The 26,867-nt window shown below is 49.9% G+C and overlaps 1 protein-coding gene across 1 annotated transcript; it reads right to left on the bottom strand.

Moving 5' to 3' along the window:
- Positions 1–865: 865 nt before the first annotated feature.
- Positions 866–21,750, bottom strand: NR2E1 (nuclear receptor subfamily 2 group E member 1). The gene is made up of 9 exons (XM_046005617.1): positions 21,047–21,750; positions 16,214–16,359; positions 12,928–13,015; positions 11,178–11,413; positions 9,724–9,870; positions 7,451–7,547; positions 6,913–7,062; positions 6,552–6,657; positions 866–2,375 (listed from the first exon to the last, which is right to left on the bottom strand). The coding sequence occupies exons 1-9, from the start codon at positions 21,069–21,071 to the stop codon at positions 2,213–2,215; spliced, it is 1,158 nt and encodes a 385-aa protein (XP_045861573.1). The 5' UTR covers positions 21,072–21,750; the 3' UTR covers positions 866–2,212.
- Positions 21,751–26,867: the final 5,117 nt, after the last annotated feature.

Consider the following 26,867-nt stretch of genomic DNA (forward strand, 5'->3'; position numbering starts at 1 on the left):
GTCTCCTTTGTGATTCACTTCCCACCCACTCACACACTGTAGTTCACAACATGGACCCTTGCTGAATACATTGGTTCCAGTCTACTCGCTTTAAATGCACGCCTTCTATAGAATACTATATATACCGCAAGTTACCTGTTCTCCACTGGTGGACATTCTCCTCTTCAAACACGAGCAGTGTTACAAGGGACGTTCTTGCACATATCTTTAAGTACCTTGCTTTGCTCTAAGCCTCTCTTCTCCTCTCTGTGGACTCGGCACAGGAGTGCCCGGCTGGTTGAACTTCCACACATGCAATCTCTAGGATCAGTTTAGCCAAGAATTGACAGTCTGCTCCAGGCTCTCGCTGGAGCTGTTGCCCAGGGGGACCCCACAGCGCCCTTGGCCTTGGGCACCTCTGATTTCCGCCCCTCGCCACTTGCATTGGGGCCAGTGACCTGAGATTTGCTGAGAACATCTGAACCCACTTCCTACTGCTCCTTCTACATCTTACTCACCGATATAGACCTTCACACTCTATCTTTTTTGATCACTAAATGATTTCAAGTTCCTGGTCAGGACTGAAGAGAGTTAGAGGAATGAGTGAATGAAGACTCTGTTAATCGGCGTCTTTCTTCTTCACACAGCAATTTTTCTAACAGATGCAATTACATTTGAGAGCTGCAGAGAACGGAATCTTATGTTTTATTTCTTTATTCATCATTTTACAAATGGGATTCACTGTAAAAAGGAAATTGCCTTTGTGGTTCAGTTCTCCAGGCTGGGGTGCTCCGAGGTTTAATTTCTACACCAGCTGCCACGGTCACCTCGGAGCTGGGGGCAAGAACCAGCCAGGGAGGGAGGCTAAGAAATCAGGTAGCATTCCTTTAAATCCAATATATTTTTATTCTTTGTAAATACAATGAGTACAACCTTTTAACTTCACAAATCAGTTAATTCACTTTGTACAAGAAAAGTTTTACTCATCCTATGATAGTCCAAGTGCTGAATATTTTTCCTCAGTGCTAGTACCTAAGAAATCAAAATGTGAAAAGTACAGCAGCTATTTTAAAATGGTTGTTTCTACATTTCCATAAGTATAGATTCATACCAAAGGAGCAGCTTATAGTGTAGGACACTGTGTGTGTGTGTGTGTGTGTGTGCGTGTGTGTGTGCATGCGTGTGTTCAAGGCTTTACTAGAAACCGGTTTTCTGAAAGGCATTGAAGAGTCTCAGGCTGTTAGCCATGGATCAATCAAGAAACCTTTTAGCCTTCATCTCCACGTGGTTCCTTCTGGCGTCATGTCTCTGCTCAGCTACTCTCCTGTGACTCGCGGAAACACGAGTTTGGACCCCCATCGCCTTTGGTTTCAGCACTTTGATAACGGGACAGCGATCTCCTTCCGCCTTCACCTCCGCTTTATTTGGTTTTGCTGTTTCATCCATCCTCCGTCAACTTGCGTTCTTTTTAGTAAAGCTCTTCTATTTTTGAGATGTTATCCAAGCTCAAGTCCTGGTGTGAATCTCATTTTCGTCCACCAGTTCCCTGGACAAGGTTGCCCGGCCTATGGTATTGAAGAGAAGAAGGAGGAGGAGAAGGAGGGGAAGAAGAAGGAGAAGAACAAAAGAGAGAGAAAGGAGAGAAAACAAGTCTCACGGCATAAGCTACCTTTCACTTACTAACTCAGTCCTGAAGGCCACTTCATGATGTATTATGATAGAAGAAAAACTTTTGATAAAACTTTTGATTGAAAACCTAACCATTATTTTTAAAATAAATTCTCCAACGTAAAATAGTTCTGAAGGCTGCCGTATGATGTTATACACAGAGCTCTATTTGGTTACCCAACTTCATATGCTAAAAAAGAAAAGAAAGTTCTACGGATGGTTCAGCTTTTGAGAGTTCAGCCCGGTCTTCCAGGTAAGAGGCAGGATGGCATGGCCTGTAGCAACTCCCCCGATCTGGCCCCCCTCCCAGGGCACGGCACCAAGGAGTTCTCTCGGCTCCGGCTCCAGTGGTCCTGTGACGCCCCCTTTCCTTCCCTGCTGCCCTGCCCTGGGGGAGGCAGCAGGTCAAAGCGACTGGAACTGTTTTGCGTCCATTGGCATGTTTTTCTGAAGGCTACACATTCCCAGGTTTATGCTTCCTGAAGGGTCTGTTAGTTGAGGCTTGTTCTCCGTGGGTAGAAGTTGGTCAGACACTGTCCCATCCTGAAAAGCGGGGACTCGTAGCTTAGATATCACTGGATTTGTACATATCTGAAAGCAGTCTTGTAATGGGCACGTTGCCGATGGTTTTTTTGAAAAACACTTCTTCTATGGTTGATGGGCTAATAGAACGTAAAGCTGGCAAAAGCAACAGGAGTTTTCCAAAGCGACAGGGCTGCGTGGGGTATCTGGAAGAGGAGAAGCCATGAAAGCAAGGTAAGGTCCATTCCTTATGGAAATTCATATCCCATACTTGAAGGCACATCCTCTTCCTGGCTGGGCCTCTGCGCTACCCCACCCTCCCTGTAGCAGAGGCCCGCACAGGTGCTACTGGCCCTGCTCTGCAGGGTGAATAGCCAAGGCAAGAAGAGCCTAAATGACGCTGCCCAAATCACGTGGTGACTGTCTCTACATCAGGCAAAGGGCTTACATTTTGTTTGGAGGAAAAGTAATTTTAATTTTTAAAAAAGATTATATTTATTTGAGAGAGAGGGAGGTGAGAAAGAGAGAGAGAGAGCACAAGCAGGGTGAGGGGCAGAGAGAGAAAAACACGCTTCCCGCTGAGCAGGAATTCTGATGCGGGGCTCGATCCTGGGACCCTGGGATCATGACCTGAGCCAAAGGCAGACGCTTAACCTACTGAACCACCCAGGCACCCCGGAAAAATAATTTTAAGAAATGTGATACCGGGCGCCTGGGTGGCTCAGTGGGTTAAGCCGCTGCCTTCGGCTCAGGTCATGATCTCAGGGTCCTGGGATCGAGTCCCACATCAGGCTCTCTGCTCAGCAGGGAGCCTGCTTCCCTCTCTCTCTCTCTGCCTGCCTCCCTATCTACTTGTGATCTCTCTCTGTCAAATAAATAAATAAAATCTTTAAAAAAAAAAAAAAAGAAACGTGATACCAAGTTTACGTCAGATAATACACTGCAGTCTGCCAAGGCAGGAAATCGCCATGCTGCTGAGGATAAAGGGTAGCGCTAACATCCACATTTTCTGAGTCGCAAGGCTCCTTCCTCAGGCTCGTTTCCTCACATAAAATGGTTTCCTTTTCTAAGCCATTCTCCAAATTATTATTCAGGCATTACACTTAGTCACTCTCAGGAATAATTCCGTCCTTATTACACTGCAAATTAAAGACTAAGTTCTGTTGGGTGGTAGTGCCATCCAACTTTCATGTCAATGAAATTGGCATATAATTAAAGATGTGAGAAATTGCTTAACAATTTCCCCTCTTGATGTCCAACATACGTCTGTGCTCAGATGGGCAAGTTCAATTTTCTGCTGCCCTTAGATGCCTGGAACCTCGCCGTGGCCTGGATGCTTCCTCCGTTAATTGTTTGCAATCAGCTACCTATGTATTTCACAAGGAGGGCTCCCTCCTCCACGGCACACCCCCCAGAAGACTGAGCTCCAGGAGCACCGGTCAGTAACCAATCCAGGTTTAACCCGTCCCTGGCCACAGAGGGCTAGAAACTGATAGATAGCAAAATTCATTCATAGGAGCTAGGTAGCTGAACGCTGAGTTTAACTGACCCGTAATGTCAGCCTGCAAATAGAATCCAGGGGAGTCATGGTCCCTGTTGTCTCTTAGCTTTCGGCACCCGGAAATCCCTCTCTTCGACCTGATACTAGGCTGATAATTCTTCCTGGGCCTCTGAGGACCTCATTTGGCTGTTCGGCTGCCCAGCTTCATTATCGCCCATGGACAAGGAATGGAATGGAATGGAACCCCCAGATCCACATCTCCCTTCTACCTGACTCTCTTCAACAGCTCTGCTTCCCCTCCCGGGGTCAGGCCAAGGAGCAAGAACCCTACAGTGGGTGGGAGGCCATGGAAGGCCTAGACAGGCCTCCGCCATGTCTGCAGCCCTCACTCAACATGCTGGAATTTTCCCATGGTGAGGAACGACTGTGGGAAGTAGTAACTTCCAGAAAGGATGGATTTTGGAGAATCCATAGACCATTAAATTTTGACTTTCTGCATGGAGATTATCCACTCACCTACTCACCCGCTTCTTTTATTTCCTAGTTAGGAAGGGGCTGGTTAGTCAACAAAGATGAATTGTCTGTTATATATGGAGTCTTGTACTACCCAGAAACAGTAACAATGTGTGTGTGTGCGTGCACGTGCATGCGTGTGAGGCAGAGAGCGTGCCTAACCACTCAATATTATTTTTTAGAATATCTGTGTCCCTGAGCATAAATAACGGGAAGCTTCCTTTTCAGGCATAAGTGTTCTGTGTCTGTCACAGATCCGTGTGTTTGATCTTCAGTTATAACATAGTTTGTGTGAAATGCCAATTCCTCGCCTTTTCCTTATGTCCTAGATAATTAGAGAAGTGGCCTACAGAGCTGAGTTTGCAATTTTTAACAATTAATGTATAATTAGCTCAGTTTGCAATACTGACTTTTCATTTCAATTTCAGATTTCATTTTTCTAGACAGGAAAGTGCTAGAGGATAATGTTCTCTGGTTGAAGGAGCTAAGAAATGAGACATATGCAGTTTCGCCCTATGTATGACTCTAGGTATTAATATTAATTACAGGGGCGCCTGGGTGGCTCAGTCAGCGGAACATCTGACTCTTGGTTTCAGCTCAGGTCATGATCTCGGATGGAGTATGGGGCCTGCTTGGGATTCTCTCTCTCTCCCCCTCCCCCTTCTCTAAAAAAATTAATTATAGCTATAGCTCATATCATGAACTAAAAATTCCTTGTCAAAGCAAATGTGTTCCTTCAATGAATCATCTCCTTGTTGTGAGGCTGGGGAGAAGTAGTATATTTGCCATTTTCCTAAAGTAGACTTTTATTAATTTGTGGTTGAACTCTCTCAGGTCACCCTAGAAGAAACTTCTGGTGGGCCCTGCCCTTCAGACTCCCCTTCCTGGACTCTGGCACCTCCCACAGCACCTCTGCTGGCTCTCCTCGCAGCCCTTCTCCCCTGCTGAAGGCCTGCCATTCGAGGCTCAGCTTACATGTCGTCTTCTTTTCCTCACCGACTAGAATTCGTCTCTCCCACTGCCCACTTTGCTTTTTCTCTCTTCTCTGGTCTGAACTGAGGGAACACTTCTGTCTACTGCATGGAGGGATAAGTGGGAAGTGTCTTGTTCTTTCTGGTGTCCCACCATGCTCACCAGGAGCCCTGCATGGAGCGAGTACTCAGCAAAGGCTTGACTGAATCAGGAAGTGGATGTCACATTCTTGTCAGCGTGATGTTCTTTCCACCTTAATGACTCTAAATGTCGGAGTCAGTCATGATATACAAGTTAGTTTGTAGTGGGCAAAAAGTGCCCAAATTACGGACTGCTCCATTTTATAATTTTGAACAACGATGAAGTGTTTACCGTACATTCGGAAATTTAACACGTATTTATAATTTTTAAAAAACAGCACTTTAATTTGAAAGACATGTACCCAGGCACTGTCACTCAACAGAGTTTCAGGGATATTCCATGGACAGGAACAGGTTTATTCGTTAGTTTTCAAAGGAGGATTTATGACAGAAATAAGCAGCTTCGTAGCAGAAGCTCTGTTCCCCCCAGTGAATACAACTGACTTGGGATTTCTCCCACCCCTAGATGAGGAAGGCACGAACAGCCAGAGCCACTCAATTTATGACTCCCAGCACTGTGTCTGTGGGTGATGTTGAGATGCTGGAGAAGGTTTCCATGGGCTTCCTTTCAAGGTCAATCTAAGAAGAAACAACCATAAGCAACTCTATTCTATGCTATTCCTCAGATCTATCGCAATCCTAACTTACGAAGCTAGCAGTGTTCCACGACTCTTATTTAAAAGTCTTGCCTTTTTTCATTTGAAAATGAAATCAGAGTCTATACACCTCCTGGTGGACTTGTCCACTGGTGGGCCAGGAGGAGCCCCGCTGGAGCCCCAGTGGCCGAGAGTTTCTACAACGAGCCAAGGACAGCCTCTGCCAATGGGCTCTGCTCGGCCAAAAGTGACTCAAAGTAACTCAATGGATACCAGTCACCAAAGCCAAACAGCAGTCATGACGGAGTTACAGACGGCCTCTCAAGGATGATGCGACCACTCTCTAATAGATCAGCTAACAGATCATAACACTTTGACCTTCATTTTTGACCCTTCCCCTATCAGGGTCCATTCACCCAAATGTGTCCAAACGTTTTGATGGATCAACTTGTTCGGGGTCTGGCAATGTTTTCACTTGGATAATCTAATCTGACCACCTCCTCTCACCCACCCTGCGAGGTAAGTAAGGTTCTAACTATATTAGTGGGCGGGCAACAGGATAATTGGTCACAGGGTTTGAAGTGGCTGACTCCTGCCTGCTCACACATTCTCAATGGAAACGATTTTCTGAAGTCCCCGGCCAAGGCAAACGAGAGTCACCTGGTATGGATGTAGCTGTTGAGGGTTAGCTGGGCCTCATCTTGAAGGGCTGCAATGGCGGCAGCATTCCGGAAACTTCTCAGCTCAGAACCACTGTGTGTAGGAACTAGAAACGAAGATGGGAGAAGCTATGAAAAGCAGCGCAGGGAATGCAGATGGGAAAGCACCTCGCTGAAAATGGAGGGCCGGCCGGAGAACAGGTAGGGCCCCCACCACGGAAAATGGGGCCAGCCCTAGCTATCGGCTCCCTTCAAAAACCATCCCCTCTTTGTGCAAGGATCAGTCCGGACTCTGAGGTGGCTGAGTGAGGGAGGTGGCACACCCAGGGAAGGAGAAGTGGCGGGGGTCTGTGTCAGCTTACCAGCTTTGAAAGTGACGATGCATTTCAGACAGGCAAATTCGGTAGCATCTAACCGGAGTTGTCTAAATCGAGCCACAACCTCCTGTAAAGCTTGTATTTCGGATATGATCTTGTTCAGCTTCTGGGAATCTGTGTTGTCACCGTTCATGCCTAGAATAGAAATATGGAATAAATGCTCTAATATGAAGGCATTTTTCACGATTTAATATTGATTTTTGACAGAATTCTGCATATCAATATCTATTCAATTGTCACTCTAAGATATCTGATTCCATGTAAACCGGCTATATTGTATGAAAGTTAATATAAAATCTTCTCTTGGATGATAACAAACACAGTAATTTGCATTTAAATAACAATGCAAGCAGTCATGAATACAACAAAACAACATTATTTGCATTTAAATATAGATTTATAAATGACAGGTATACTCTATTGTTCAGCAGGAATTTGTTATTCTTTACATGTTGTTCTTTTTTCAGTAATGTATTTTTATGGTAATTTCTACAACAAAGTCATTAAATTGTGCAATTCTTACCAGATACAGCCAGTAGAGTGTTAGCATCAACCGGAATGGCCCATTGTGCTATTCCTAGAACAAACAGTTCTCTCCAAGCATCTTCCAAAAGCATCAGCTGTCATACAATAGATGTATAATATAATATAGTGTGTAATTTATAAATTTATAAACAATTTCAATATGTAAATTTCCATTATTTTAAAAAGTGTTTTAAATGCCTGTCTTGGTAAATTTTCCTCTGAATATTCCAGCTTTTCCTTTATTTCCCACATTTTGCCTTTTTGAAAAGGTGCCTATAGATAAGCACAGGCATCTGAGAGTCCAGCCATTCCAATGCCCCAAACTTAGCTTCCTTTGGAAAAGGGTTTACCCTTGTTGGCCTTGTAGCTATTCATTCCCGACCACCTAGAAACTTCTCCAGAGACCCAGGCTCTATGAAATGCCACTAGCAGCTCAGCAGGCAGATCCCCTTCATATAAAATGCTGATATTATCAGGATTGAGGATTACAGACTAAGCGTGCAGATCTGGGCCCCCATCTTCCTAGAGGGTTGGGGGGCTGGGCTGGGAGAGAGAGAGAGAAAGAGAGATCACTAATTCCCAAGAGGCATGCAGGGAAATCAGGGTGTAATTATGTTAATCGGGTTTTGCTGAGTTTACCTCATCTCACTGCCTGATTTTTCTGAGACTCATAAGTGGACAGCATCAAGGTGCTTGTCATTTTCACTCTAATAAAATGTGCTACTGAATATTTAAAATGAAAATCTGACTCCTTTTTCAAATTAATATACCGGATTCCACTTCATTGTAGTTTGCTTGTTGTTGAAGGGTTTCCACTGAAGGGTTGAGTGGCAGACAGTAAGTAAATTTTGTTTCTATTAACGAGTATACAAATACCTGTTTTCAGAGAAAGCAGCCAGTACACATACGCGTGGGCTTGTGCGTGCGCACACACACACACACACACACACGCACACACACACACACACACACACACACACCCAAATGGTTAGAGTCAACCCGCAACTCTGGTCAAAGATACAACCTAACTATTTTGAAAAAAAAAAGTCTGTTTTGAAAAAATCTCTCAAAAACCAGTCAATTCTTGATGATTTATGTGAAAGTATTTCCTTTTGGGAGCTAAGAGCTGAATTGTGAAGGCTTGTAACCAAAATCACAATCAGACCAAAAAGGTTTAATTTTGAAAATGCTTTATTTTTAGTTTTATTGCATTAGGTACAGAAAATAATACTTTAAAATGCAAGGTAAACAATATCTAATTCTCACCATGTCTGAAAGTCCAGGCTATGGATAAAAGAACATCCCATGCTAGAAGATTCAATGCTTTGAGCACATTCTAGGTCTCTCTGTAGGAAACATACTTCATATTAAAGGGCACCATTATGCTTTAATTAGGTATAAAATGAATTAAAGAAATAAGCCACTTGCTTTCAAAACTACTTATTAGCCTTTTGAGAAATTTGTCATTAATTTCCATGAATGTACTGGTAACGTCTAATGCTTATGAACACTTCATTTTCTTTCTTTCCCTTAAGATTAGAAAAATTCTGGCAGATGCAATCTCTGCGATTTCTAACAACAAAATTTCCGGCTTTTGGTAAGATGTAATTTTTAGCAGCATATACTTCTCTCTCTGACTGTCATTTACAACCACAGAATTATGCACAATGCCCATTTGTTTACAAAATCTCATAAAGGACTTCAAGAAGCAAGGAAGATCCTGGCCTGTGGGAGGTCTGCAAGGCAGCCCATACCCATACATGCTCATCAATTAGTGGTCAAGGCCATGAGTACCGCAGTGGAAAATATACAGCTGTGAACATAAAACAATGAGACTAGCTCTGAAAATCTTACAGGCGAATACAATCAACACTTACTTCTGCCAGGTCCAGTATTCTTAAGAAACATTGTTTTATTAGCAATTTTACTGTCATTAAGATCTTTTAAAAATTTGTGATTAAATTTGGTGTTTCAATTAAACTTGAAAAAAAGAGAGCTAATGTTCTTGTCTGTTTGTTTTTCATAGACCAGATCCAACTTTCCTGAAATAACATAATTATGTTTCTTAGTAAGGATTCCATAGCCAGATATTTTGAACCCATCTAGGAAGCTGATAAAAATCATTTCCTCTTTGCCGTTAAGAACGGACGCCTGGCCTTTGTGATTTATCCAGGTAACCTCCAGGTTCATGAGGCTGACCACTGTTGTTTTTTTGGTTTTGTTTCTCCCCCAGTCCCCTTCCGCAAGAGCTCAGTGCCCTCCTGGTCATACCTGGTCCTGCAAAGATAGCGTGGAGAAAGCTGGTACACTCTTAGCCCACTTGATGCTCATGAACAGAAGCCTGGCAGCTGATTCACACACGGACTCCGTGGCCACCTCGTACAGATACATCGGGGTCCCATTCACTTCGTGGGGATACTGAGCGGGGAAGAAAGAGAAACACCACAGAGTGAGGAAACCACAGCTTTGCAAGAAGAGCCAACCTTTTAATTTCCTAATTAGACTGGGGAAGTAGATAGGCATTTGGACGTTCTGCTTAAACACGCAGTTGCCATCGGTAGACAAAAAAAAAAAAACAAACATCTATATCTATAGAATTTGAGAAATAATAACCATTGGGAAAGGCCCATTTCCAGTCTCTGGGGGCCTGTTCTTCCAGAGGGGCATCTGGCTTTTCTATCCCCTGCAGCAAATTTTCCTCCAACTGAGCTAAGTGCCAGGCCTGTCTCCCAATTTAGACAAGAGCTGCTTGCATTTGTGTAAATAAAAATAGATGTGAAAAAAGTATAAATTAATAGGCATCCCAAACACAAATATGCATATGAGTATTTTTAGAAAGGATTAGTATATTATGGAAATATTTCAATTAGACATCTTAATCATTCACAGAGCATCCCCATTCATAACTGACAACATATTCATAACACTACTTTCCCAAGCTTATTATACACATCAAGGGTAAGAAAGCAATATTAAATATTGTGCTTGTGCGTGTGCCCAGGTGTTTGGCTTCCCTGCAGTTTGGGGCTGCAGCTGGCCCTCCCCTTCGAGGCCTGGAGTGGGTGCTTTGGGTAGGTACCAGCTGGAAGCCTGGAAGGTAGTCCCTAGGTGGCAGCCTTTTGAAGTGTTCAGGCTGTGGCCCTTCTCAAAAGAGACTCAATCCGAGTAGAAATACACGCATCTCAGAAGGGAGAGCGGAAGATGGAAGACGAAGCGAGCTTCCTCAAACCGTCCTAACTGGGTGAGCTCCCCTTGTTGTTGCCTCATTAGGGACCCTACAGCTTTGCCCCAGAAAAACAGATCCCTGCGATCTGCCACAGGGGACTCTTCTCTGCCAGCGGCAGCCAACTCCTTTTCCCTAAAAACAGAAGTGCTCTTCTGGTCTCCAGCAATACCTAGGTTGCCCCTCGGTTCAGCCAGGACTCCACCTCACGGCATTTTTTTTTTAAGGGGCAAATTCCTGGGTCCCACCCCAAACTTGCTGGAAGGGACTCTATGGGAAATGGGGCAGGGAGTTCACGTGTGTAGCCAGTCCACCAAAATCTGGACACTCTTGGCGTAGGCGGGGAGAGTGGGGGGCCCGACAGCTCCCGGCAGAGCCCGACCGAGCATCACGCGAGGTCGCTCCGTCTTTGGCTCCACCCATCCTAGCTCCGAAGACACGGGCGCCCCGCCCCCGCCCTCAGCTGCCACCGGGCTCCTTTGGGCCCAGCAAGGACACGGACCTTGGGCGTGGGCTGAGCCAGGCTCACGAGAGTCTGCCGCTCCGGGGTGGCGGACACGGCGGCCAGCTCCAAGCCGTGGGGTTCGAGCTGCGTGACTGCGGTGAAGAACGCGGGCGCGGGCAGCGCCGCCGAGGGGAAGTGCGCGGCCGCCCCGTTCTCCTCCTTGTGTCCGCGGAAGTAGAGGGCCACCTGCTTGCGAATGGTGGACGTCCGAGGCCCCCGCTCGTGCTGCACGGCTGCAGAGACACACAGATGGGCGAATGCCCAGGATCAGAGACTCGACCACACTTAGCCGCTGCAGGGCTCCGGGGGCCAAACGCCACGCCTGGGCAGGCGGGGTCACTCGAGAGGTGAAGAGAGGGAGGGACAGGGAATGTGCGGGCGGAGGACGCTCCGAGGTCGTCTGTCTCTTACACTGCAGGCACGAGAGGGCCCAGGCCGAGGGGAGAAGCCGGACCCCAAGTGTCACGATAATGGCCAAACCTCCAGCAAGACTAGGCCTGTTCTCTTGTCCGTTCAGGGCTCTGCCCCACCCAGAGGAGGTCGCAGAGAAACCAGAGACCCTGGGGGTGGGGAAGCGACAAAGGCGAGAAGGAGCCCTATGCCCAGCCAGGCACTGCCGTCCCTGCACAAGCATTTCCCGGTCAGCCCAATGGTGATTCCCCCCACCTCCACCCCCGGGGAAGTGGCGTTTAGCCTCCGAGGGCCTCAGGAGCACAGGACCCGAGGGAGAGCCCGTCTTGGAGTGTGCTGGAGGAAGGCAGGGAGATGTGACAATTACCGCCAACAGTTTAAACAAACAAATTAATTCAGGGCAATCTTCCGCTCGCAGAGCTTGACAACTTGTCAATACACGAGTTCAACAGGTTGGACGTTCCCTCCTGCTTCCTGCGCCGCTGAGGAAGGAGCTCTCCCCAGTGGGCTCTGTGCCTCCTGGAGCTGCCACCCGGCCCGGACTGTCGCCAAGGCAAACTCTCTCAGCATCCTATCCTAAGGCCCCATTCCTCCCTCCCGGCCATGACCCGGCCCCGGGGCCCGGGCCAGGCCTGGGGCGCCCTCGCCAGGCCACCACCGGGCTCGCACTCAGCCTGCGCTCTCCCCGCGGAAAGTATCTCAGGCTCTAGCTCTTGCTGCGCACTTTTAAGATCCTTCTGAAAGTCGGCTGTGCGAGGCACCCACGGGCGTCTCCCTGCCTCTCCAGCCCCTTTATGTAGAACCGAGAGAAAAAGCCCAGATCGCCACAATGGCCGTCCTGGTTTTGGAGTCTTGATGAATTAACAAACACGGGCTTGAATTTCCGTGAGCTTGTGTCTCTGCCCTCCCTCCTCCAACAGTCCCCTAGTCCCCACAGTCTCCAGCCTCGGAGACCATCCAGATTTCGAGATCCTGCGGAGTGCTAACAGGCTTAGGGCTGCAAGGAGAGGTGAGAGGAGGCATTAGGATCCAGGAAACCCGAAGGAGTGTCCAGCAGAGTGAGTTCCCCCAGAGTGCTGTCTTCATGGGGGTGGGGTGGTTGCGGGGTGCAAGTTCCCTATTTGGTTATGGGCCATACCTCTAGAGTTCAGTGGGATGGGGGTAGGGGCTCATGCAGAGAAACGGATAAGACTGAAAGTCGGAGGCCAATTCCCAGCATCTGGAAAGAAGTGCTCTAGAGATGATTTACATGCATTGGCGTGCCATGTATTTTCTGTACATATAATTTACTTACTAGTCAACCAACATTAGAGAAATAAAAAGCTGTACTGATTACCATCTTTGTTCATGTTGACTTCCAAACACTTCTTCAGCCGACACGCCCTACACTGGTTTCTGTGCGTCTTGTCCACCGGGCAGCCTCCCTGGAACAGAGCACAGGCGGTCAGTGGCCCCCATGGCCTTTAGACGGGAGATGCAAACAGGGGTTTGGGGAAAACGTGGAGGCGGGAATGGTCCCTGCCACCAATCTGGGAGCTGCAAGCCTGGGGTCCCAAAACTCGAAGGCCTTGGACATGAACAGGGCTAAGGTAGGGAGAGGACCAGGATTTTGGGGGCTACTTCAAAAGGAACAGCCCCCAACCTTGTGAAAGTGGACAAGGAGGAAGAGTCTTTCCCCAAACAGGCGAGGGGTCAAAGCGCCTGGTTTGCCTGACTTTGCAGCGTTGGGAGGCGAAGCTCTAGAGAGGAGCTTCTGCCAGGCTCCGAGGTGGTGGAACAGGGGCGAGACTTTTCAGGACCGAAGACAGCGACCAGACCCAGAGGACGAGGCTCATCAGCCAGGATCCCCACCACGCCCCCCTCCTGCCAACTATTCTATCCACCTTCAGGTTTCGAGTCTACCTCTTTCTGTCACTTTGAGGCGGGGGGACATTTGTTTGTCGGATACATGTTTCCCATTTAGTCCTCACTCTCCTGTTTCCTCATTCTTGGCTTTGTACTTGAAGCCATCCTTCTAACCAGCATGTTAAAGTTGTCTTAAAGACTGGCCTCAGCCCAGATTGACGGAAACACAGCCACTCCTGGAAGGTGAGGCAGAAGCCGGAGTGGTTAGCAGGGCAAGGCCTCCAGAGGTGAGGATGGGAAGGGAAGAGCCCAAGGCCTGGGCAAGATCTTGAAATGTTCACTGTGTAAATATGACCAAGAAGATAATGTGATGGACTGTCTGACAAAACGATAATATGGACTGAGAATATTAGCATGATACCTGGGGGGGGGGATGTGCGGAGAGCTAATTACTGCCTTAGAAATATTTATTTGAGAAGCACGAGAAAAAATGTTTTACCTAATGCAATTTTCTGGAAAATATATTGGCTATTACAAGAGGAAATTTACAGAGAAAGTTTCTTATGGGATTCATTCACTGTTAGGTGTTATTACTGAGGGAACATATACACATAGATACATAAAGAGTCATATCTACATATACACTTTACACACCGAAATATATATAAGTTTGGTGCTCTCCTGTATTTATATGACTTGCAACTGTTACAAGTACCGTGGGAATAAAGAGAATAAAATAAATGTATTTTTATTTTCCTTCATAATCTAAAAAACTCATATAGTGCGAATTGTGGGTAGGCACATTTTCTGAAATAGCCCTTAGGAAAAAATGACACATTTGAATACACTTTTTTTTTAAAATGAGATCCCACCCTTTTGATTTAAAATATGTTGAGGTATTTAAAATAAAGACAGCACAGAGGTTTGTAACAATTTCTATATGTCCTCATTACTGTTAATAACAAATTGGAATTTTATCTAATCTTAGAATACAAGAGATAAAGGAAATAATTTTTGCTTTCTAAATGAATTCTTCAGGGCATCTTTGCTGGCCAGTGTAATAGCTCAGTGTAAAGAGAGTTAAAGAACTTGTTATTAATTGCAATCGTATGTCTATCCTCAAATGTTATCTTCCTAGTATTCTGATAAACAAGCTAATGCAAAATGGAAGCCTTCACTTGTTCTTAGGAGCGTCTTCAAATCAGATCAAATGTGTATAAATATCTGAAGCTTGAGAGAAAGAGGAGTGCTTGAGCTCAGCCCATTTATTCTCTCTGCAAGGAGAGGACACCAAGCCTGATGAGTCTATTATCAGTCCTTTACAAGGACTTGGACTGACATCAATATGTTCGAATTGATAGCCAACCCCTTTGAAAATATCAAGCATTAACATCTGAGATTTTGATTTCCTAATTCTGTGCAGTGCATAAAATTAAAAGGTAATTTAAGTAGAAGCCTGCTCAAATCTGATAACCCAGAGTAATACCCCATTCCTGTGGGGCTATAGGGATACAGTCCTGCCTGAGTATAATGTGATATGTCCATATGGTGAGCCAGAGCTGTGTGACCAATTAAACGGGTACCAAGGTTGGAGTTCAAAATAACTTATCCAAATGTAAGTATCTTCTTGTTCTTGTTGATAATCCAAATCTATGTGAAATTGACATGAGCAGACATAGCTTTAGAAAAAGAATAATTCGCTAGCTCCAGACAATATGTGTGTGCATGTGTATATCATAAATATTAATTAGTGGAGGTGTTTTACCATTTGGGTTACCAAAGGATGACTTCTGACTAATACACTCTCCGGGGTCTTCTTGGGAGTCAAGGTGTTGGCTCTGTGCTGACGGTCTGCGTGCCTGGCTGAGGAGAAGGCAGTGTGGGACCAAAAGGCTGATCTCCCTCAAATGGACCTATTACTGAGCTAGAAACTGAGTCAGGGCGTCCTACTTGTTCTCTCTGGAAGCTCTGCCTCACTCGAAGCCCATGCTCTAACTCCCTTGTCTTTTCAAGGCAGTTCTGCCAGCTCCATACCAAAACACAACCAACCAGGCCCATCTTCTAAGCAGCCTTGGAGAGGATTCCAGTTACCCCTTCCTTGAGAACCTTCTCTTCTTGCTCACTCTGCCCTTTCCTGACAAGGCAGAGCTAAAGCCTCATGGAAGCTGCAGCCCCCTGCTCCCTTCCAGAGAGGTCCTGCTTCTCCCAAGTTGAAAAGACAAAGCCCTTCCCGTAGCAAGTCCTGTGTTCCAGGTGGCCACACTCCTCCCGGGGTGCCTGAGATGGATGCCTTCTGCCTTTTACTTCCACCATGGCAGGCAGTGGTCAGGGCACTGAGCTTGGGCTGCTGCTTGGGGGGGTAGGCTACAGGCAACATAGCACAGCCTTTTCTCCAGCTTGCAACGTGTGGTTTGGATTCTAAAGTTCCTTAGGTTCTCTGGGCTGGATTTAAAGCCACTGGGTGTGGGTCATACCCAGTGTCAAAGTGTGTGAGAGGATTACAAAAAGCGGGGTGGGTGTGTGTGCGCAGGGAGGAGCCCGGATTTCAGATTTGCCCCAGCAGACTCTTATATCTGCCCTTACCTCTTCCCGCCTTTCCCACGCGGATGGGCCTCTGAGAGCTGAGGCGGGAAGGAGGGGAGAGGAGGGGAGAGGAAGGGAGAGGTCAGGGCTCGGTCTCTCCTCAGCAGCTTGGAAACCCGGAGGAGGCCTTGGCACAAACAAAAGAGGGGGAGGCAGCCGAGGGGAAGCGGGCAGTGCAGCCCTGGCCGAGGTACCTGGTTTCCAGATTTGCAGACATACGTCCTATTCCGCCGGATACTCCGTTTGAAAAACCCCGAGCAGCCGTCGCAGGCGTAGACCCCGTAGTGTTTCCCCGAGCTGCGGTCGCCACACACTTTACAGGGGATATCTAAAATACGGCCTGAGATAGCAGGAAAGACAGGGAAGGGGGAAGGGACGAGAGGGAGAGGAGGGCGGAGAAGAGGGAGGCAAGGGGAGCCGGAGAGAGAGATGCTAAGCAATCTGACCTCTGAAGGGATTAGCACCGAAGCTGCGGTAAAAGCAAATAATGAAGTGATTTTATAGCCAAACTTTTTTTCCTTGAGCAAGTGTCAGTTTCCTACAATGAGCATTATTCATGCACCGCTACATGTATTTGGGTCTCTTCTAATCGCCGAGACCCATTTTGGAATAAAAGATTACAGCAGGCCCGGGCGGCAGCACGGCCCGCCGCTGCCTTTCTGCTCCGCGGAAAGTTTGGCCGCCTCCCTCCCCCGCTCTCGCATTTAACAGAGAAAGTTGTTAGCGCGCGAGGAGACAAACTTGAAATGTAAAAGGGGAAAGAAGAAAAACAAACACGGCTGGAACCGGGGATGGCAGCTGGAAGGCAATCGAGATTTCTCTGAGCTGCCGGGCGGTTGTTATTATTAGGATTATTATTGTAATGCTAATACTAGGATTATTAATGATAATAAGGGTAGTGGTAATTGCCCAACTTTCGCTTTACCTATTTTAAAAAATGCTTAGTGGATCGCTTTTGAGAAATTATTTCTTTTAGGGAAAAAACATTTTCCCCCCAAAGTAACTAGCACCAGGCTGGGCAAATGAGGGAGTGGCGCGTGCGCGGTTCGTCCCCAGGTTAGCGCGGGACAGCAACCCCTTCTCCCTCCGCTCCCCAAGTTCTAGCGCTGAGACCTGCTTCCTCACACTGGACCCCGGGTGGGTCCCTTCCTGCCTGTTTTTCCTCCGCCGTGGAAGGGTGATGCTTTAAAGGACCTAGCTGGTTTCTCTAGACTGCCCTCCACCCCTGGTGGCCTCGACGGTCGCCTGGCTCAAGAGAACTTTTCTTGGAATCCCCTCAAGCCGGGGGCGGCTACGGACGGACCTTGGAGGAACGTTCGGGAGAGGTGGTATTCCAGCATTCCGGGGGAGGGAACTCTTTTGCTCTAAGGTTCAAGAGTCCAACCAACCCGAAGCCATTCATAGGGGCTTAGGAATCTTTATTCTTGCAAACAAAGTATTAAAGTACCAACACTTTGATAAAAGTAATGACGGTGGTAATAATTAACTTATTTACATTGAATTTTCCCCTCGCGACTCCACCCAAGGCCTCCAGTCTGGGCCCGAGAGGCCTCCTCGGGGAACCTGGACAGTTGCTGCCCGGAGCACTCAGGTTGGGGAACGCTATCAGGCTGGGGTGCAGGGCGGCGAGTCAGACCACCGGGCCAGGGTAACAGGAAGAGAGGGTGCCACGGGGGGAGGGCCCGAGGTCTCAGAAGTGGAAACTTGCTCGTGGATTCCGAGGCGTCCTGGCGGGCATCCCTCCCTGAGCAAGGCCTTGGAGGAGCTGCTGGGGGCCGGGAAGGAGGGGGACATGGAGAGCCCAGCGGCCAGGGTGGGGGTGGGGGTTCGATAACGACCAAGCTCGGCCGGGGTAATTACAACCCCGCCATAGCACCTGCCTATAGAGCCACCAGTGACCCGTCAAAAAGAGTAGCATGGGAATTCAGACGGCGACAAAGGCCGGTGGGGGAGGCGCGCAGCGGAGCGACCACCAGCTCGGAGCCCCCTTTCCCGTAGGGTGGGAGGAGAGGCTGTGCTTGGTGGGGGGAGGAAGCGGCTGGAGAGAGCCAGGCGAAGCCACAACAGGGCTCGTCCCTCACCCCCTTGGGCCTGTCACTGCGCCCATGGGAACTCACAGGCGCCCAGCAGCCGGGGACGCGAGCTCTGCCGCATCGCACTCCCACTGGAAACAGCAAACTTGGTTTCCTTATTTTGCAACCATCCTTCCCAGCATGACACGCGCCCTCTGGCTGAGCTGGGGTCCATGTTTGGGATTCAGCAATCCTGTCGCCCCAGCTGTCCTCTTCCCAGTGGTACTTTGGATGATGCCAAGATGAGCGCGCAGGAGCAGCAGTTGTGGTATTTCTCCCCCTCTTCCGCACCCCCCCCTTCCCATCCAGACAGGAGGACAGGGACACACCACATCTCTGGAGAACCCCATGGGGCGCAGGGAGGACCGGTGCGGGGCGGGTGACCCCTCTCCAGCTGGGGGCGGGGGTCGGGGCTCCTCGACAGTCGCCGGGCAGGGCCACCACCGCTGCGGGTGGGTCCTGCCTCCGAGCAGACCTCTGGGCCTCGGCTCCCGGGGCAGATTAGAGGCAGGCAGACTGGCCCGGGGCGGGGCCCAGGAGGGAGAGCCTCGAAAATTCCGGGGCAGAGCGGGTCTGAGCCTCAGACTCCGCCACCCAGCCACGTTAAGGTGACTTGGGGTCACGAGACAAGCTGGTTGACCCCGTTGCAAAGCTCCTCTCATTTAGCAAACCGAGCGAGCTCCGACGTGAGGCAGGCGGGAGTTTCCTGAGGCTGGAAAACCGTTCTTAACTTCCCTCGCCAGGGGGTCCCCTCGGGGCTTTTTGTGTGTCATAATTGCCTAAAGATATATGGCAGCTTCGATTACTGTAATTACCATCAGAGGCTGTTGAAAGAAGTTAGTCTGGGCTGCAGGGGTGACTGGCCCGGGTCTTGTTACCACCCAGGCGGGGCTCCCGGGTGACATCGCTCTGCCCTCCAGCTGTGCGAAACCGAGCGAGGCTGGGGCTGCAGACCTCACGGCCCGGCTCGGTCCTGACCTCGCCCGCTGCGCGCCGACCTCCTCGCCGCCCGGGGCCGGAAGGCCTCAGTTTTCGGGCCTGGCTGCCGCCACCTGTCTGGAGAAGGCCGGGATGCAGCGGCGCTGCGGGCGGGGGCAGCCTTCCTGCCGGCCTGAGGAACTGCCACCACGGCGGCCGAAACCTGCGCCAGGTCTCAGGCTTCCGAGGCCGAACTCAGGCTCTTGGGGGAGTTGGGGAGCTCCCAAGTTTCCCCAGCATGTAATCCAGCCTTTTCTTCCTGAGTGCGGACGGCTGGCCTGAGTCCCCGTCCACCGCACGCGGGTGCGGCCCCCAGCGAACCGAGCTTCGCGCTGGGCCCTTCCCTCTCTTCCGAGGCCTCCTTTTTACAAGTACCCCCAACACACAGCAAACCCAGGGGCTCCGCACCCCAAGTGGGCAAAGGACTCCGCAGCTCCTTACTTCTAGGGAAGGAGGCGAGGGCCTGTCACGGGGAGGTAGCAAGAAGGCCTGCAAAAGGCCGCGGGCTCTGGTTTCTGCAACAGGGGTTTGGAATGCAGCAGGAAGGGTTTCCTTCTGCACCTCCTGGGAAGGACCTCACACGCGGGAACAGGGGCTGCAAAAAGCGAGCCCACCTCGCTTCCCAGAGACCAGAGCAGCAAGGGCCAGCGTAGGCCTGAGGCTATCTGGAACGCCAGGCCTCCTCAAGGGTTGGCTCCGATTTGGGCGGCCGCAAAGTTTCCCTCTCTCTTCCCTCTGCCCTACTTTTAACAGCTCTCCTTTCCTCTTTTTGGTTCATGTTCACTTTACTTGAATTTTAAAAATGGTAACACCCAAACCGGAGCAACCGTTTAAAGTGAATTGCTTCCCAATTAAGTGGGACCTCAGCATCAGTGCTCAGAAGTATCTTGGATTCTCCCAACTTTCAAAGACTCAGGACAATGAGGGCGAGTGAGGGGAGGGGATGTTTGAGGAAAGCACGGAGTGCCCAAAATGCTATAGGCGAAGGCAACAAGGGCGGTTAGAGAACTCCGGGCCTGGGGACTGTGACAGGGGCCACCCCCAGCCGTGGGCCCCGGAAAAGGCAGCCCCCGGCCACCGGAAGGCGGGAACTGAAATGCCCCCGGGGAGATCCAAGCCTTGCGGCAACGCCCGCCCAACGCCGGCTTGGGCCTCCACATTCTCGGGTTCGGCGGGCACTGGGCAGGCAGATGCCCTCGCGCGCACACTTAACCCCGCACTCCAGCGTCTAGGGACAGTTAGAGATCAACCGGGGCTCGGCATCCTCAAGGCGAGCCACCAGCTAGGCAAGTTGGAGGAAGGAGAGAAGCGCGCGAAGGGAACAGGCCGCACACTCCTGCCTCTGCCGAGCTCCGCTCGAAAAATCCTTGGGATTAGGGATTTGGTCCCCTCTTTGCTGGAGCGGTTCGCCATACTTTAAATTCCCCAGTTATGACCTACGCGGATTTAGGATTAAGGAAAATGTGACTTTTAAGTTGTTTCTGCTTCCCAGTTTGCAGGATTATTTGAAATAGCTAGAAACGGGGTGCAAAGCATTCCATTCAAATCCGCTTTGCGCAGAGTTGCTTTTGCGCGCTGGAGCTCGGAGTTTTGAGCGAGCGTGTTATTGTGCTGCCGCCTGGAGCTGCGGCCTAGTTCCCGCCCCCGTCGCCCCCCATTTCCCCGCACCTGGCTGCCAAGCGGAGACAACTCGCGCGACTGGTGGGCTGCTTGGGTCTCAACCTTCCTACCCTATCAGGGCGCGGGTGGGAGGTAGCAGGGGGAATCCAACAATCCAGAGGTAACGAAATTCTTCTTCCCTCACCACGAAACATCCCGACTCACGGTCTACAAGGAGCTGGGCCAAAGCGCAGACGCCGCCGGAGTCCCTTTCCCGGGCTCGGAGCTGCAGCTCTCGGAGCAGGACCTCCCCGGCCTCCCCTCCCGCCCACCCCAGGCAGCGCTCCTGAGCCCCGCGGCGGCCCCAAAGGTACCCACTTGTTGATCCGGCCGGCTTGCTCATGCTGGCTGTCCCGGGGCGGAGCGGTTGGTGGGCGCTGCCCGAGTCCCGGCCGGCAGCGCCCGCCTCGCCGCCGGGCGCCGCCGCTCTCCAGCCGCCCTCCAGCCTGCAGGCTCCCGGGCCGGACAGGTGGGTGTCGGTTGCGCGCTGCGCTGCTCCCTGGGCGCTCAGAATTCGTTCCACGGTGGGAATTTAAGCATCCTCAAGTTTCTTCCCGGCTCTTGCAAAACCGCAGCTGCTGGGAATGTTGCTTGGTAGGGACACGCGCATGGACAGACAAACGGAGAGACGGACAGGCAGATCGAGGAGGATGGGAGGAGGACAGCAAGAGAGGAATAGTGAAGGACAGAGATGGAGACACGAAGATGGTCTTCCTACGGAGCAAAATCCCTCTCTTTCCCCATTCCTGTCTCTCAGTCTTCAATTTCTCCTTCTACATTAGGCATGCGGAGTGTGGCCAGATCTCTACTGAGCGCTGCTCTTTTAAGGAAAGAAGGAAAACACAACCGCGGTCTCAGGCAGATGGGCTCCGCGCTGCCCAAACCCGAGAGCGGAGTGGGAAACTAGATTGCTGTGAAGTCTTCCGAGGGAACAGGCGGCCAGGTCCCGGTTTCCGGGGAGAGCCGCGCACAGAGCAGCAAAGGGTCCCCGAAGTTCATTACCCCGTGACTTTGTGCTTGTCGCTGCGGGCTGGGTCCCCTGTAATATCTCCAGAAGCGCTCTGACAGGCAGGCGCGGGGAGGGGAATAGGGCGTCCCTGGCCCACTTAGCTTTTCCCCCAACTCCTGGCGGGGTCTGACGTCAGCCATGTGCGGGGAGGGGATGGGAAGAGGGAGGGGGTTAAATGCTAATGATATTAATGAACCTCCAAGCGGCTCCCAAAGAAAATGCAGGCGCTGTCGGAGCTGACGAGTTAGAGTGTGAATATGGGAGTGCGGCTCTGTGCGTGCGTGATGGTGAGGACCGTGCTGCTCTTGTAATAAAAATGAATTATTATATTTCATGGCAAGGGGGAAGGGGAGGGGAGATGGAGCATTCTCAAAACGCTTTCCCCCCTTTCCTCCAGAGCGCCAGACAGATTCGTGGAAGAAACTGGGTGGCTGTGTGTTTGTGTGTGATTGTGCGCACCGGATATGGCCATGTGAGTTGGTTCATTCTTGGTCCCGTGCCCCTTCTGTTGGGTAAAAACTTGGATCTGGTCCGAGGTGAGTAATCATTCATTTTGCAACTATCTACGGAAAGTTGTAGCTCAGGACGCTGTGTGCGGACTTGGGGCCTGGGAGCCTGGGGGCCTGGGGTCTGCGGGAGGCTCCGCGTTCCTGCGGCCTTCGCGGAGTCGGCTTGGGCACCAGCTTCGGGGAGGGTGCCGCCCGCTCCCCAAAGCAAAGCCCATCTGGAGCAGAGCGAAGTCCCTGTCGCCTCCATTATCTGCACTGGAGCGACTGGAAGGCAGAACTTTCCCTTCTGTAGCTCATCCCCAGAGGGCTTCGTTGGCTCCCCCTCTCTAGGAAGGGTCCGGAATCTGCAGAGCTTACTCTGCCTTAGGCCCCCACTGCTCCCTCCAGCCTTCCCTCGATTCCTGTGCTCTCTCGCGCCCCGTCCCTGCACCGCGGTGGGAGAGCATACGCCCAGGGAGCGGTGATCCCCGATCTCTAAGAGATTAAATCTTATTTAAGCTCTCCCAGCAGCTTGAACTTGTCGAACAAGAGCTTGCCAGCCCGTCCTCCGGGCGTGGGCCGGCTAGAGGTCAGGGGTCACACCTCCTGCTCTCCTGCCCTCCGCAGCGCGTTTGGCGGGGAGGAGGAGTGGGGGGACGGGGACGGGGAGGAGAACTAAGACCCGCACTCCGCAATTCTACCCGCCCTCCCCTGGCCCCACTTTCTCCAGACGCAGGGTCAACCCGGGCTTTTTCCAGAGTTTGTATGTGCAAAGTGAGTGCTTGCGTCCCCCGAGCCCTCGGAGGACGCAGCAGCTCCTCCGCCCAGCGTCTCCCAGGCTCCGGCTGTGCGCTGGGGTAGGCGGCCTCAGCACGTGACCGCAACTTTCCGCAGCAGCCTCCGCAGGGCCTGGAGCCCTGGCCTGCGCACACCACGCGTTTGAGAGCCCCGCGTCCTCACCAGGGTCGTAGGGACATCCGGAAAAAAAGCAAAAAAGGGGACGACATTTCTCAAGTTAGCCCTCCTCTTTTTTTGTTTGTTTGTTTGGTTGGTTGGTTGTTTTTTGGTTTTGTTTTTGTTTTTGTTTTTGTTTTGTATTGGGACGAGACTGGGGAATTGTGGGACAAAACCCTAAACCTGAGGGTATTTTTTTAGGAGCCAAGACAAGAAATCAAAAATTTTGACAGCTAAGTTGGCCAGTGTATTGGCCGCGCACGCGAAATAGTACAAACTTGAACTCCGCGCCCAGAACGGGAGCTGATTTCCGGGGCGTCACTTGAGAAACAGAGATACTGTGCCAGGCTCGCTTTTGGAGCCTGGGGTTCTGGCTCCCGCCGCCGCCGCCGCCGCCGCCACCACCACCATCCCCATCAACATCACCATCACCATCACGTGGACGCGGAATGGAGCGCTTGGTTAAGAACAAAGAAGAAGATCCAAGTACAGTAATGTTTCTTGGGCAAAAATGAAAGCCAGTGTCAAAGACTAGACCTAGGCCTTGTCCCCAGGGGGAAAGTCTAGGAGTCTGTGGCAAGAAGGAGACTTAGAAGCCGCTTTTTGGGGGGTGGGGTGGGGCTTGGAGGTGAGACGACTATGGCTCTGTAGGGGTCCAAACTACCTCTTCCCCTATTCCCCGATATTTTCGCCCTGTTGGCTCATTTGTAGGCACCAAAACTTGTGGGAAATACTCCTGAACCTCTCCAAATTGTCTCAAAATCAAGATGGGAATGCCCCCCTTCTTTTTCCTAATGAAGCAGGGTATCCATCCAGAAGGGCACTGAATAGAAGCGCGCGAGCGCGCGCGCACACACACACACACACACACACCCATCCCCACCACCACACCATCCAGCCCTGGCAAAAGGCACAACACGCGCGCACACACCCGCAGCCTGTTCGTCCTGTGTTCTGCGCGCCCGGCTGTAATTATCCGCGCGCTTTGCATAAATCACAATGCAATTCTGAAATCATCATGATGACTTTCTGGCATGATTGGTTCGGTGGCAACGGCAGCTACAAGATCCAGGGTTGGCGGGAGGGGCTGGAGAGCAGCCGTCCACCAGGTCCAGGAGGAGCCTAGAGCCGAGCCTGCTGCCGGCCAGAGGGACCTCGGATCTAAGGTGTAGAAACGTGAGAATCTCAGTGGATTCAGCTCAGAGAAGAAAGCCTCCGCAAGACAGAGACTGTTACTTTCCATCTTCCTATCAATGCGTCGCATAGCTGAATCATAGCTGCATAAATGTGGGGTTAATAGAGGAGGGAAGTCTCCTGCAGAATTCCCAAGAAGCCCCCCACCCCAGGCACAATAAGGCCAACCACTGGAAGCCAGCAGGTGGGGGTTCAGGCTCTGGCCAACTAGCTGTGTAACCTTGGGCAAGAGATGACCTCTCTGGGCTCCAACCATCTGTAAATAATTCAACCTTAACTTTCAAATTTTTTTCCTGTGTGTCTGGGATGGGAAATAATTGCTAAGGGGCAAATGTCACCGATCTCAGAAATACCTTTTTTTTTTTTTTTTTCCTTAACAGAGACAAGTTCAAGGATACATTTATAGCAGTTGTCTTGGGGAGGGAGTGAAGCCATATCCCAGAGGTTCTGAAGTCCTTCTGCCCAGGTCTAAACACAGCCCTTAATTTCCTCTTTAGTCTTTTGTGATTATGGGACTCTCCACCAAACCAAAACCAAAACACAAGGAAGGCATCTTTTATTACGGGATGTTTATATTTTGGCCCAGGAGATAAGAAATAAAACCATGAGAAGGATCATGGACTCTAGGGGTCTCTCTGCCCATCCATCAATCATCATGCTCTTGATCACATACCGAGTACCCAATATGTGTCAAAGATTAATGACATGATCTCTTTCTCAAGGAGTCTACAGAGAGAGCAGACACATAAAAGGTGCTAAGTAAACTGGCTTGGACTAAAACACAGAGCATTCTGGAAAAATACACAAGGGGCCCTAAACCAGTGTAGGGCAGACTAGGCTGTCATGGGATGTCTGGAAAGCTGGTGTTATGTTAGGGGAATCTACTGCCTCTAAAAACAGTCTTATAGCTTACTCTCCCTGACTCCATTACTCTTTTGGTAAATTACCATATAATGTATTATTTGTTTCAGGGGTACAGGTCTGCGAATAAGAATCATCAGCCTTACACAATTTACAGCGTGCTCACCATAGCACACACCCTCCCCAATGTCCATCATCCAGTCCCCTTCTCCCTCCCACTCCGCCTCCCCTCCAGCAACCCTCAGTTTGTTTCCTGAGATTAAGAGTCTCTTATGGTCTGTCTCCCTCCCTATCCCATCTTGTTTCATTTTTTCCTCCCTTCGCCCCACGAACCCCCTCTCAAATTCCTTATGTCAGAAAGATCATTTACTCCATTACTCTTACTAATGCCCCTTCCCATCCATTTAAAAAAGGAAGTAGAGTCCTGCTAACTAAATGGTATAGGAGAGGCAGGGATGCAAGGCACCCCTCCAGCATCAGGTTATCTGGGTCTCACCCCTAGCTCTCTATTCACTAGCATCACCAAAAATGGTGCCATTTTCTCCATTAACAGCCCCCCCCCCCAACATTCTTCTACATTAAAACAGCGGAGGAGAAAAGAAAAAGCTTTTCCATCAGCAAAAAGAGCTGAAGTTGGTGTGGAACAGAGGGATGTCCTCCCCCACCAATGATCAACCCCCTCTCAGAGGCCATTCTACCTGTAGAGATTTATTCCTTTAAAATGCCCTTCACCTCACTGACAAGCAGAGGTGAGAAATACCCAGACCCAGAAAATGTCTGAGAAAACCTACCGGGTAAGCTTGGCTGAGGTTTGATATTCAGTCTCCAAAAGATGCTCAGACACAACTTTGTTTATTTATTTGTTTGTTTCCATGAGGAAAGAGCTGATTTTCGTTGCTTCCAAGCCATAAGTCAACCTGTGCTTGATTGTTGCTTTCCCAGTAGATGGAAAAGATTGTCTAGCACAAAGTATGTGCTCAGGGAGGGCTTGCTAAGTGACAGAATGAAAGAAACCATCTCATCAAGCTTGTTCCTGATTTTGCTTTGGGCCTCTCTACAAGTTGTTTAGGTCCTATCTAATTCTACTCGGAAAAGCACACTGAAAACAATCCAGAATAGAGACCCAGATGCTCTAGAACCCAGCGGGTGCTGAACCGGGGAGTTTTTTCCCTTGACGTTTTCCAGGACTGTGTTGGCTAAGAATTGTCCCTTACTCCCTACCAGATGGGAAGATGAACACTGTTCAGAGTAACCCAATTAAGACAATGTTCGGTGTGACCGGCTTCTCTTTTCTCCCCCTTCACAAATAACATTGTCTCTGCATTCATTCACATCCTCCCTCCCTTGGAGCCATAGCAGCTGAAGAAATTCAGGTCTAGAGACAGGCTGAGGATTAGAGGCTTCTGCTTCTGAGTCTCTCTGTACCTGGATATTCTTCTTGCCCCAAGAATAATCAAATAGAAACATCTTTCCCCCACCTCTTCTTTTATCTCCTACTTAAAATGTTTTATTCATTTATATCCTGTGCTGGTACCAGAAGAATTTATCATGGCTCTCTTGTCAAATTGCTTTAATTTGGGACCTGGGCTCCCTCCCCAAAAGAGGACTCAACTTGAGATGTATTTAAAACAAA

The sequence above is a fragment of the Meles meles genome, chromosome 5 (assembly GCF_922984935.1).
Source record: "Meles meles chromosome 5, mMelMel3.1 paternal haplotype, whole genome shotgun sequence".
In the NCBI taxonomy this organism is placed as follows: Eukaryota; Metazoa; Chordata; class Mammalia; order Carnivora; family Mustelidae; genus Meles; species Meles meles.